The 13,833-nt window shown below is 39.4% G+C and overlaps 2 protein-coding genes across 2 annotated transcripts in view; one reads left to right on the top strand and one right to left on the bottom strand.

The window, feature by feature from the left end:
* Positions 1–13,833, bottom strand: part of MCF2L2 (MCF.2 cell line derived transforming sequence-like 2) — a 265,716-nt gene that overhangs the window by 127,487 nt on the left and 124,396 nt on the right. Inside the window, exons 13-14 of the mRNA XM_070372807.1 lie at positions 8,108–8,285; positions 11–102 (exon numbers count right to left, since the gene is read on the bottom strand). Coding sequence (XP_070228908.1) covers positions 11–102; positions 8,108–8,285 — 270 coding nt within the window. The remainder of the gene's footprint in view (positions 1–10; positions 103–8,107; positions 8,286–13,833) is intronic.
* The window catches only part of B3GNT5 (UDP-GlcNAc:betaGal beta-1,3-N-acetylglucosaminyltransferase 5), a 76,068-nt gene that overhangs the window by 35,816 nt on the left and 26,419 nt on the right, over positions 1–13,833 (top strand). The window lies entirely within an intron of this gene.

Here is a 13,833-nt window from a genome sequence, read left to right as displayed (position 1 = left end):
GTGATCTTACCTTGACTTCAGATTTAGTCTCATCATCTTCCTTTTCCTCTGAGTTTAAATCTGTCTCTGTATAAGGTTCCTCAGATGTTTTCTGATGAGGAACTAGAGAGATAAAGGAAACCTGCCATTAATTTGGCTAGTTGGCTAATAACTCAGAGCACTTAGCCTGACTTGGATCATGCTGATGTAGTTGATTAACAAAGCTTAATTGAGCTGCTACATATTTTCAAAATAGTAGATGAAATTGGAGGTGAAGAGGAGATGCAGAAAAGAAAGAGTCCTTGATCCCAGGCACTTGATCCAAAGAGAAAAAAGTCATACCCAACACCAAGGGAAAACATCAAACTGCAACCAGTCAATCAAGGTAACATGGTAAAAATGATAGTTTCCATCATTCCCATTTTTAAGGCCCAGTTAAAAAGTTGTTTTCTTCATGAAGTCTTCCTTAACTATTCTAAGCTTCATGGGTTCTGTTTATATACTGATGCTTTAGCATTTTCATTTGCAATGTATAACATTGCACTTGATGTTGTTCTTGGATTGGAAGATTGAATTCTAGGTACCACATTCTACTGAGCATATTCTTTCCATTATACAGGTAATTAATTAGTGATTATTAATAGGAAATTTGAAAAATACTAAAATCTTACCATTTAAACACACTATGATTATGTAAGAGGATAGAAATTGTTGCTAACCTAATGATCTAACAGTTGCATTCCAGAATTGATGCAATTGCATTTATTAGTGGACAGGATGACTGTGTGAAGAATCTGCTGAGTCTGGAGGAAATTGGGCAGGCTTGCTCTTACTCTTATGTCTCAATCATTCTCTCTCCCTCCTCTCCTTCCCACCAGGCACTAAGATGCCTGGGAAATAGCCGTCTTCAACCTCCACGGTCATTTGGCAGTAAGATTGGGATTTGGGGAGGAGAAGCCCTGGTTAGATTTGTAGCTTTCTAACAGTTTTACCAGAAGGCTGCCCTGGGGGTAATGACTACAAGACTAGTAAGTAAGTGGTACTTTACATTCTTACTGGTCACCATCACCACCCTTGTATATACAGTCCCTTTGGGAAACTCACAGGATACATGCGATTAACCCAGGACAGGATATGAACATTTCTAGGTCTGGTGGCCAAAATGTCATCCACCTAATGTCACCAATACCACCCAGATGCTTATGTGTGGCAGACTTGATGGAGGTTGACTGTCTTGCCTCCAGAGGCCCTCCCAAGCCTCTGTGAGCCAACTGGAAGCCCCTTGATCTTTCTGTGGGTTTTCTAAACATGTTACATTGAAATCTGTAGTGAAGTGCACAGATAGCTGCCCCAGGTTGTATGACTGCTGAATCTATTTTATAACAATGAACAACCCACTGGGCTCCTCGTTCTCTGCAGGATCTCTGTAACCTGAATGATTCTAGGCATAGTAACAGGAAGCTAGAAATGCATATACTGATTGGCAATACCCATGACTGAGAACCACTTCCCCTTAACTCTGTTAAGTACAGCAGTGAAGTTAAAGGCAAGGACGTGGGAGCAATGTTGCCAGAACTCAAGTTTTGCTCTTCCACATATGAAGCATACAATATTAAAGAGCCTTAGCTTCAGTTCACTTCAGTTCAGTCCTCAGTCATGTCCAATCTTTGTGACCCCATGGACTGCAGCATGCCAGGCCTTCCTGTCCATTACCAACACCCAGAGTTTACTCGAACTCATGTACATTGAGGTGGTGATGCCATCCAATCATCTCATCCTCTGTCATCCCTTCTCCTCCCGCTCTCAATCTTTTGCAGCATCAGGGTGTTTTCACATGAGTCAGTTCTTCACATCAGGTGGCCAAAGTATTACAGTTTCAGCTTCAGCATCAGTCCTTCCAATAAATATTCAGGATAGATTTCCTTTAGGCTGGACTGGTTGGATCTCCTGCTGTCCAAAGGATTCTCAAAAGTCTTCTCTAACAACACAGTTCAAAACCATCAATTCTTCAGCACTCAGCTTTCTTTATAGTCCAACTTTCACATCCATACATGACTACTGGAAAAACCATAGCTTTGACTAGACAGACCTTGGTTGGCAAAATAATGTCTCTGCTTTTTAATATGCTATCTAGGTTGGTCATAACTTTTCTTCCAAGGAGAAAGTGTCTTTTAATTTTGTGTCAGCAGTCACCAATTGCAGTGATTTTGGAGCCCCCCCAAATAAAGTATCTTACTGTTTCCACTGTTTCCCCATCTATTTGCCATGAAGTGATGGGACCAGATGCCATGATCTTCATTTCCCAAATGTTGAGTTTTAAGCCAGCCTTAATGTACTCCTTTCCTGATTTGGAACCAGTCTGTTGTTCCATGTCCAGTTCTAACTGTTGCTTCCTCACCTGCATACAGATTTCTCAGGAGGCAGGTCAGGTGGTCTGGTATTCCCATCTCTGTAAGTTTTCCATAGTTTGTTGTGATCCACACAGTCAAAGGCTGTGGTGTAGTCGATAAAGCAAAGTAGATGGTTTTCTGAAATTCTCTCACTTTTTTGATGATCCAACAGATGTTGGCAATTTGATCTCTGGTTCCTCTGCCTTTTCTAAATCCAGCTTGAACATCTGGAAGTTCACAGTTCATGTATTGCTGAGCCTGGCTTGGAGAATTTTGAGCATTACTTTACTAGCATGTGAGATGAGTGCAATTGTGCGGTACTTTGTCTTCAAGAAAATTGGAGATACCAAGGAAACATATGCAAAGATGGGCTTGATAAAGGACAGAAATGGTATGGACCTAACAGAAGCAGAAGATATTAAGAAAAGGTAGCAAGAATACACAGAAGAACTGTACAAAAAAGATCTTTATGACCCAGATAATCATGATGGTTTGATCACTCACCTAGAGCCAGACATCCTGGAATGTGAAGTCAAATGGGCCTTGGGAAGCATCACTATGAACAAAGCTAGTGGAGGTGATGGAATTCCAGTTGAGCTATTTGAAATCCTGAAAGATGATGCTGTGAAAGTCCTGCACTCAATATGCCAGCAAATTTGGAAAACTCAGCAGTGGCCACAGAACTGGAAAAGGTCAGTTTTCATTCCAATCCCAAAGAAAGGCAATGCTGAAGAATGCTCAAAGTACCACACAATTGCACTCATCTCACATGCTAGTAAAGTAATGCTCAAAATTTTCCAAGCCAGGCTTCAGCAATATGTGAACCGTGAACTTCCAGATGTTCAAGCTACTTTATTGACTATGCCAAAGCCTTTGACTGTGTGGATCACAATAAACTGTGGAAAATTCTGAAAGAGATGGGAATACCAGACCACCTGACCAACCTCTTGAGAAACCGATATGCTGGTCAGGAAGCAACAGTTAGAACTGGACATGGAACAACAGACTGGTTCCAAATAGGAAAAGGAGTACATCAAGGCTGTATATTGTCACCCTGCCTATTTAACTTATAGCAGAGTACATCATGAGAAACGCTGGGCTGGAAGAAGCACAAGCTGGAATCAAGATTGCCGGGAGAAATATCAATAACCTCAGATATGCAGATGACACCACCCTTATGGCAGAAAGTGAAGAGGAACGAAAAAGCCTCTTGATGAAAGTGAAAGTGGAGAGTGAAAAAGTTGGCTTAAAGCTCAACATTCAGAAAACAAAGATCATGGCATCTGGTCCCATCACTTCATGGCAAATAGATGGGGAAACAGTGGAAACAGTGTCAGACTTTATTTTTCTGGGCTCCAAAATCACTGCAGATGGTGACTGTAGCCATGAAATTAAAAGACACTTACTTCTTGGAAGGAAAGTTATGATCAATCTAGATAGCATATTCAAAAGCAGAGACATTACTTTGCCAACAAAGGTCCATCTAGTCAAGGCTATGGTTTTTCCAGTGGTCATGTATGAATGTGAGAGTTGGACTGTGAAGAAAGCTGAGTGCTGTAGAATTGATGCTTTTGAACTGTGGTGTTGGAGAAGACTCTTGAGAGTCCCTTGGACTGCAAGGAGATCCAACCAGTCCATCCTAAAGGAGATCAGTTCCTGGGTGTTCATTGGAAGGACTGATGTTGAAGCTGAAACTCCAATACTTTGGCCACCTCATGAGAAGAATTGACTCATTGGAAAAGACCCTGATGCTGGGAGGGATTGGGAGCAGGAGGAGAAGGGGACAACAGAGGATGAGATGGCTGGATGGCATCACCGACTCAATGGACATGAGTTTGGGTGGACTCTGGGAGTTGGTGATGGACAGGGAGGCCTGGCGTGCTGCGATTCCTGGGGTCGCAAAGAGTCAGACATGACTGAGAGACTAAACTAAACTGAAGAGTATGTATGTGTGTATGAGGCCTTAGTGAATTAATATGCACAAAGTGTTTAGGTCTTGGTAAGCACTCAGTATATTTTAGCTACTATTATATCCACAGACGGAGAAGGCAATGGCACCCCACTGCAGTACTCTTGCCTGGAAAATCCCATGGGCAGAGGAGCCTGGTAGGCTGTAATCCATGGGGTTACGAAGAGTCAGACACTACTGAGCGACTTCACTTTAACTTTTCGCTTTCGTGCTTTGGAGAAGGATATGGCAACCCACTCCAGTGTTCTTGCCTGCAAAATCCCAGGGACGGGGGAGCCTGGTAGGCTGCCGTCTATGGGGTCGCACAGAGTCAGACACGACTGAAGTGACTTAGCAACAGCAGCAGCATAGCCACAGAAGGGGGCTTCCCAGGTGGCACAGTGGTAAAGAATCTGTCTGCCAATGCAAGAGACACAGAAGATGCAAGTTCAATCCCTGGGTTGGCAAGATCCCCTGGATTGGAAATGGCAAGCCACTCCAGTATTCCTGCCTAGAAGACACCATGGACAGAGGAGTCTGACAGGCTGCAGCCCACGGGGTTGCAAAGAGTCAGACACAAATGGGCACACATAGCCACAAAAGAATGTTTTCACGTTCCTTGTGTACTTCAGAGAGGTTCAGAGTACCCAAGACACTTGGCTACCAAGAGTCAGAGCTGAGATTCCAGCTCCCACCTCTAAGTGGCCCTGACAATGTTCCTTACACTGTGAAATATAATACTTTATCTTGGCATGGACTCAGTTACTAAGGAGTCAGATGAATGTGTTCAACAATCCTGTTGTCAACCAGCTAGAATCCACACTCAGTGGTTAATCTCCAAAACAAAAGCATAGGAGCATTATACAAAATAAGCAAGTCGCCTGATCAAAGTCCACAGTACCTGTTCGGACATGTCAAAGATCTGTGGATCCTAGGATCATTAGTTACTGTGAAGTCTTGTGTTTGAAAAGCTGAGAAACAATTTATCGTCGTGCTTTGTTTATTTGTAACAAATATATGTCCTTTAAAATAATGAGGGAAATCCAAATAATAATAATAATAATGAGGGAAGCAAAGTCATATAAAGGAGTATAATTAGCTTTGGGAAAGTGCCCTATATAAGAGGTCAAGAGAACCAAGCCCTGTTTCCAACCATCCAAGGATGTCTCTATGTGTGCATGTCTGTGTGTATCTGTGGTGTGCATGCATAAGTGTGTCTGAGTGTACATGTGTATGTGTGTGTGTATGTGTGTGGAAAAATTCTGGAAAGAAATTCACAAAACTGTGAATTTAGTGAACTAAACACTAAAGTTATAACACTAAACTGTTATCAACTTTTTAATTCTAAAAAGCTTAATATGTGGTAGGAGACAGGGACTGTAAATTGTATTAAATGGAGAGTTATCAAAAGACCCCATAATTTTCAGATAAATAAAAACTGAAAGAATTTGTTGCAAACAGACCTGCAAAACAAGAAATGCCAAAGGAAGGTTTTCAGCCGGAAGAGACAAAATACAGGACGGTAATTCAATAAGGAATAAAGAACATCAGAAATGGTGAATAGGAAGTAAATATAAAATTATCTATATATTTGTTCCTTTTTTCGTCCTTTCTCCAAATTTTGTTGAAAGATATATGCCTGTTTACAGCAAAAATTATAACACAATATTGGGGTATGTAACATATGTTGACGTAATATTTAGGATAAGAATAGCACAGAAGATGATTAAACGGCATATGCAACTATACTGTTGCAAATTTCCTGTATTTACACAATGTGCTACAATATTAACTCAAAGTAGATTGTGAGAAATTAGGGATACACATGGTAATACCTAGAAGAAACACTGGGGGAAAAACAATGCAAAAAGGTATGTGTGTATGTATGTAAAAAGTCAGTAGAGGAATTAAAAGAGAATACTAAAAAATGGCTAACCTCAAAAAAGTCAGGAAAGGAGATAAGAGGAATAAAAAAAGTATGAGACAAATAGAGAACAAATAATGAAATAGTAGCTCTAAATCCAACTATATCAATAATTACATATTATGTAAAATCAATTAAACACTCTAATTAGAAGATAGAAGTTAACATAATGTTTTTAAAAGGGAAGACCCAAGTAAAGCTGTCTATAAGAAATATACTTTAAAAATAAAGTCAGAAATAGAAGAATGAAAAAGTGTATCATGTAAACATTAAGCATAAAAAGCTGGAATGGCAATATTAATATCTGACAAAGTAGACTTCAATATAGGGCCTATTACTAAAGATAAGAAGGGAAAGAATGATATTTCATTATTATAAAAGGGCCAATATATCTGCAAGATAAAATAATTATGAATCTGTGCATGCTTAATAAGTTTCAAAATACATGTGGCAACAAATTTTATATATATATATATATATAAAATATCCAAGCATGTTTACCCAGAATGCATGATTGTTTTAACATATAAAAATAAATCACTGTAATCCACCATATAAACCAATAAAGGAGAAAAATCATACATAGCGCTTCCCAGGTGGCACTAGTGGTAAAGAAACTGCCTGCCAATGCAGGAGACATAAGTGAGGCAATTTTGATCCCTTGGTTGGGAAGATCTCCTGGAGAAGGAAATGGCAAATCACTCCAGTATTCTTGCCTGGAGAATTCCATGGATAGAGGAGCCTGGAGGGCCATAGTCCATGTGGTTGCAAAGAGTCGGACACTACTGAGCAACTACTAGTAACTAACTATATGCACCAAAGAGAGCATTTGAAAAATTCAACAATCATTCATGATAAAACTCTTAACAAACTGGAATAGAAGGGAACTTTCTCAATCTCATAAAGTACATCTGTGAAAAACTTACTGCTAACATATACTTCAAGGTGAACAATAAGTTCTTTCCCTACAAACTGGGAAGAATCATGTATGTCTGATCTTAACACTTCTATTCAATGTTCTACTAAAAGTTCCAGCCGTTATCATGGGGCAAGGGGGAAAAAAGCGTGAAGACTGAAACAGAAGTAAAACTGTCCTTATTTACAGATGATAGGATTACATTTCTATACAGAAATATATTCCTATTGATAATAGTTATATATGGTAAATTCCATTTATCATACAGCTTTTTACAAGCATGACATATTTAAGATCTTTACACTCAAAACTACTAAATTGTTGAGGAAAATTAAAGAAGACCTAAATAAATGGAACATTATAACATTTATAAGTTGAAAGATTGAACATTGGTGAGATAAAAGTTCTCCCCAAACTGAACTATATATTCATTCAGTGATCTACATATTCATCCCAGGAGAAACTGAAAAGTGATTTTACAATTTTTATGGAAATGAAAAGGACCTAAAATAGCCAAAACAATCTTGAAAAATAACAAAGTTGGAAGACTTATATTACCTAATCTCAAGTCTTATTAGTAGGCTATAGTAATCAAGACCATGGAGGACTGATGTAAGGACTCATCTTTTTATTTTTTTCAAAGAACCAATTTTACCATTCTTTTGCTAACAGAATCTTGTTGGCCTTTTAAAGGTTTTTAATGAAGCTTTTTTTATGCTAATCCTATTCATGCATTTATATTGTTCTTCTACTAGACTGTGAACTTCTCCTGGCATCCAGGCATTCAGTTTTACCTAAATTTATAAGTCTTCAATGCCTGTACTATTCCATATCTTAAATAATATCTGTTGAAACAGTGACCATTATGCATCTTAAATAAGCATAATCTAAATCCTCACGAGCATGGATGAAACATAAAACCACAAAACTTCCTTCCCCAAGTAACTCACCCAAAGTGGAGGGCTGGCTGATTTTTGGTGATGCCCATTTTGGGGAGGACTCAGGATGGGGGGCCACGGGTTGCACTGGGCGAGTCTGTCTGGCTGCCAGTTTCATCAGACTCATTTGTCTCTTGTGAAATATTTCCTGCACATCGCTCAGCTTCTGCAGGACTTTCTGGGCTTTAGTCTATGGGGAAAAAAAGTAGATCATGAGCTCGTGGCTCTGTACTTAATCTGAGAACAGGAGGCATTCCCTTTCTCTCATCTTCCCCTCTTCTCTGAGCATCCATATGGAGGTCATTGCATATCTTGCCTTGTACAGAATTGTGATTCTAAGAGCATGTATCTCCCACTTGATTGTCAGTGGTTGTATTCTTTTCACCACTGTATCTCCAGCACCTGGAACACTGCCAGGCACCAAGGGATTCAGTTCAGTTCACCTCAGTTCAGTCACTCAGTCGTATCCAACTCTTTGCCACCCAATGGACTGCAGCAGGCCAGACTTCCCTGTCGATATCACCAACTCCCAGAGCTTACTCAAACTCATGTCCATTGAGTCGGTGATGCCATCCAACCATCTCATCCTCTGTCGTCCCCTTCTCCCACCTTCAATCTTTCCCAGCATCAGGGTCTTTTCAAATGAGTCAGTTCTTTGCATCAGGTGGCCAAAGAATTGTAGTTTCAGCTTCAAAACCAGTCCTTCCAATGAATATTCAGGACCGATTTCCTTTAGGATGGACTGGCTGGATCTCCTTGCAGTCCAAGGGACTCTCAAGAGTCTTCTCCAATACCACAGTTCAAAAACATCAATTCTTTGGCACTCAGCTTTCTTTATAGTCCAACTTTCACATCCATACAGGACTACTGGAAAAAACAAAGCTTTGACTAGATGGACCTTGGTTGGCAAAGTAATGTCTCTGCTTTTTAATATGCTGTCTAGATTGGCCATAACTTTTCTTCCAAGGAGCAAGCATCTTTTAATTTCATGGCTGCAGTCACCATCTGCAGTGATTTTGGAGCCCCCCCAAATAAAGTCAGCCACTATTTCCACTGTTTCCCCATCTATTTTCCATGAAGTGATGGGACCAGATGCCATGATCTCAGTTTTCTGAATGTTGAGTTTTAAGCCAACTTTTTCACTCTCGTCTTTCACTTTCATCAAGAGGCTCTTTAGTTCTTCGCTTTCTGCCATAAGAGTGGTATCATCTGCGTATCTGAGGTTATTAATATCTCTCCCAGCAATCTTAATTCCGGCTTGTGCTTCATCCAGTCTGGCATTTCTCATGATGTACTCTGCTATAAGTTAAATAAGCAGGGTGACAATATAAAGACTTGACGTACTCCTTTCCCAATTTGGAATCAGTCTGTTGTTCCACGTCCAGTTCTAACTGTTGCTTCCTCACCTGCATACAGATTTCTCAGGAGGCAGGGCAGGTGGTCTGGTATTCCCATCTCTCAAAGAATTTTCCACAGTTTGTTGTGATCCACACAGTCAAAGGCTTTGGCATAGTCAATAAAGCCGAAGTAGATGCTTTTCTGAAATTCTCCCGCTTTTTTGATGATCCAACAGATGTTGGCAATTTGATCTCTGGTTCCTCTGCTTTTTCTAAATCCACCTTGAACATCTGGAAGTTCATGGTTCATGTACTGTTGAAGCCTGGCTTGGAGAATTTTGAGCATTACTTTACTAGCGTGTGAGATGAGTGCAATTGTGAGGTAGTTGATCATTCTTTGGCATTGCCTTTCTTAGGGACTGGAATGAAAACTGACCTTTTCCAGTCCTGTGGCCACTGCTGAGTTTTCCAAATTTGCTGGCATATTAAGTGCAGCACTTTCACAGCATCATCTTTTAGGATTTGAAATAGCTCAACTGGAATTCCATCGCCTCCACTAGCTTTATTTGTAGTGATGCTTCCTAAGGCCCACTTGACTTCGCATTCCTGGATGTCTGGCTCTAGGTGAGTGATCAGACAATCGTGATTATCTGGGCATGAAGATCTTTTTTGTATAGTTCTTCTGTGTATTCTTGCTACCTATTCTTAATATCTTCTGCTTCTGTGAGGTCCATACCATTTCTGTCCTTTATTGTGCTCATCTTTGCATGAAACATTCCCTTGTATCTCTAATTTTCTTGAAGAGATCTCTAGTCTTTCCCATTCTGTTGTTTTCCTCTATTTCTTTGCACTGATCACTGAGGAAGGCTTTCTTATTTCTCCTTGCTATTCTTTGGATATTCAAATGAGTGTATCTTTCCTTTTCTCCTTTGCCTTTTGCTTCTCTTCTTTTCACAGCTATTTGTAAGCCCTCCTCAGACAACCATTTGGCCTTTTTGCATTTCTTTTTCTTGGGGATGGTCTTAATCCCTACCTCCTGTACAATGTCACAAACCTCCGTCCATAGTTCTTCAGGTACTCTGTCTATCAGATATAATCCCTTGAATCTATTTCTCACTTCCACTGTATAATCATAAGGGATTTGATTTATGTCATACCTGAATGGTCTGGTGGTTTTCCCTATTTTCTTCAATTTAAGTCTAAATTTGGCAATAAAGAGTTCATGATCTGAGCCACAGCCAGCTCCCGGTCTTATTTTTGCTGACTGTATAGAGCTTCTCCATCTTTGGCTGTGAAGAATATAATCAATCTGATTTCGGTGTTGACCATCTGGTGATGTCCACGTGTAGAGTCTTCTCTTGTGTTGTTGGAAGAGGATGTTTGCTATGACCAATGTGTTTGCTTGGCAAAACTCTACTAGCCTTTGCCCTGCTTCATTCTGTACTCCAAGGCCAAATTTGTCTATTACTCCAGGTATTTCTTGACTTCCTACTTTTGCATTCCAGTCCCCTATCATGAAAAGGACATCTTTTTGGGGTGTTAGTTTTAGAAGGTCTTGTAGGTCTTCATAGAACCATGCAACTTAAGCATTACTGGTCGGGGCATAGACTTAGATTACTGTAATTTTGAATGGTTTGCCTTGGAAACAAGCAGAGATCATTCTGTCATTTTTGAGATTGCATCCAATTACTGCAAGTACTTCAGACTCTTTTGCTGACTATGAGTTAATATATGCTGAGTGGTTAAATGCTCACTAAGGCAAAACCATTCATGGTAGAAAAGGATGTCACAGGCCAACTTACAAAAGAATGATTCAAAATGAGAAATGTAACCTGAATAAAGGCCCTGGTGGAAAAAAGACTGTAAGTATTGTAGGGGAAAGAGTAGCTAAATTTTGAAGCAGGATCAAGGGAAGCACAAGGATGTGTGATGAAAAGGATACACATTTAAATTTTATTCTGCAAGACCTCTTCTCTATATAAGATCAAGTACCAGGGAAAGATGGATCTCAAACATGTTCTCACAAGGGACTATGTGCCCTAAGGCAAAGGTTCAGAAGAACAAAAAACCAGAACTGTTTCACCTGGGTTTCCCCAAGGCCTGAATCCAGCTGAAATACATTTCTTTCAGCATGATGTCCCTTCAGCTCTGGTGGGTCAAGGAAGTGGGTAGCTTTCTCTTTGTCATGCTGACTCTGACATCCATCTTTTGGATGATTTTAACCACCAAAGAAGGGACTCAGAAGAGCTGAAACACCATAATCCATGCAGGGTGGCCTGAGGATGCCAAATTCCAAAAGTACAGGCTCAGCACACATCCAGGGGGGTTGCCACATTTTGCAACTGGAAAAAGTAAATTTGTCTTTTCTATGCTGAACCATCTTCTGAGGAAAGAGCAAAGATCCCTGAGGACTGTAATGTTAGCTATAGAACAACTCTTTCCCTATAGCCTAAGGCCCTGTCAAGGCTGACCTCTGCACTAAAATCTGAGTCAGGTCTCACTTATCGGAGGATCTGAAGGCAGACCTGAACTGTCCATCTGGTACCCACTGGCCACATGTGGTTAGTGAGCACCTGGAATACAGCTAGTCTGAATTGAGCTGCATTGTTTAAATACACACTGGATTTTGAACATTTACTTGAAAAAAGAACATAAAATATCTCATTAAAATATAATTAATTATACAACAGTGATTTTATGTTGAAATATTTTGCACAAAGGTGGAAAAAAACATTATTAAAATTGATTTAATTTGTTTCTTTTTATTTTTTAAAATGCAACTACCAGAAAATCTTGAATTACATATATGGTTTACATTATATTTCTGTTGAAAAGTTTTGATCTAGACCACAGATTGGCAATTTTTTTTGAAAAGGACGAAACAGTAAATATTTCAGGCTTTGCAGATCGTCTAGTCGCTGATGTATCTGCCAAACTTGGTTATTTTAGCAGAAAAGCAGTCATAGATGATAGATAATACATAAATGAAAGTGAGCAACTGTGTTCTGATAAAACTTGATTTATAAAAATAGGTAGCAATCCCTTATGATTATACAGTGGAGGTGACAAACAGATGTACTCCTTTCCCAATTTTGAATGATCTTCATGTTCATGGAACATTGTTCCATGTCCAGTTCTAAGTATAAGTTACTTCATGGAAAATATAAGGAGAAATAGTGGAAGCACTGACTGATTTTATTTTCTTGGGCTCCAAAGTCACTGCGGACAGTGACTGCAGCCATGAAATTAAAAGACGATTGCTCCTTGGAAGGAAAGCTATGACAAATCTAGACAGCATATTAAAAAGCAGAGATATCACTTTGCCAACAAAAGTCTATATAGTCAAAGCTACGGTTTGTATGGTTTGTAGTCATGAGAGTTGGACCATAATGAAGGCTGAGTGCTGAAGAATTGATGCTTTCAAACTGTGGTGTTGGAGAAGACTTTTGACAGTCCCTTGGAGGGCAAGAAGATCAAACCAGTCAATCCTAAAGGAAATCAACCTTGAATATTCCATTGGAAGGACTGATGCTGAAGCTGAAACTCCAGTACTTCGCCTCCTGATGTGAAGAACTGACTCATTTGAAAAGACCCTGATGCTGGGAAAGATTGTCATTTCCTCCTCCAGGGGATCTTTCTGACCCAGGGATTAAATCCACATCTCCTGCATCTCCTGCATTGCAGGCAAATTATTTACCACTGAGCCACTGGGAAGCTTCCCATTAAATCTGTTAATATTTGCTTTATAGATTTAGGTTTTCCTGTACTAGGTGCATATATGTTAATAAGTTATACCCCTTTTATATTCTTGTATTGATCCCTTTATCATTAAATAATACCCTTCTTTGTCCTTTGTTATAGACTTTGTTTTAAAGTCCATTTTGTCTGATATTACTGCCTTCTCTTTATTGCTGTTTCCATTTGTACAAAATATCTTTTTCCAACCTCTCACTTTCAGTCTGTGTGTCTTTAGCTCTGAAGTGAGTCTCTTGTAAGTCACATATAGAGAGGTATTCTTTTTTAATCCAATCAGCCATTCTATGTCTTTTGACTGGAGAATTTATTCCACTGACATATAAAGTAATTATTGATAGTTTTGTACTTACTGCCATTTTGTTACTTGTTTTCTGGTTTTTGTAATTAATTGTTCTCTGTCCTTTCCTTCTTTTAGTTTCTTAACTTGTGGTTTCATGATTTTCTTTAGTGGAATGCTTGTGTTCCTCTCTCTCTGATTTTTGTATATCTGTTGTGGGTTTTGATTTGTGGTTATTATGGGGTTCATATATGTTTATCTGTAACTGTATTTATTTTTTTCAAACTGGTGCTCATTTAAATTAAAACACATTCTAAAACAGCTACACTCTTTTACTGCCCCTCCCTCATGTTTTGTGTTTTTGATGT

The sequence above is a fragment of the Bos mutus genome, chromosome 1 (assembly GCF_027580195.1).
Source record: "Bos mutus isolate GX-2022 chromosome 1, NWIPB_WYAK_1.1, whole genome shotgun sequence".
Taxonomy (NCBI): Eukaryota; Metazoa; Chordata; class Mammalia; order Artiodactyla; family Bovidae; genus Bos; species Bos mutus.
Note: the sequence above shows the minus strand (reverse complement) of the source record. Positions and strands in the feature narration are given on the sequence as shown.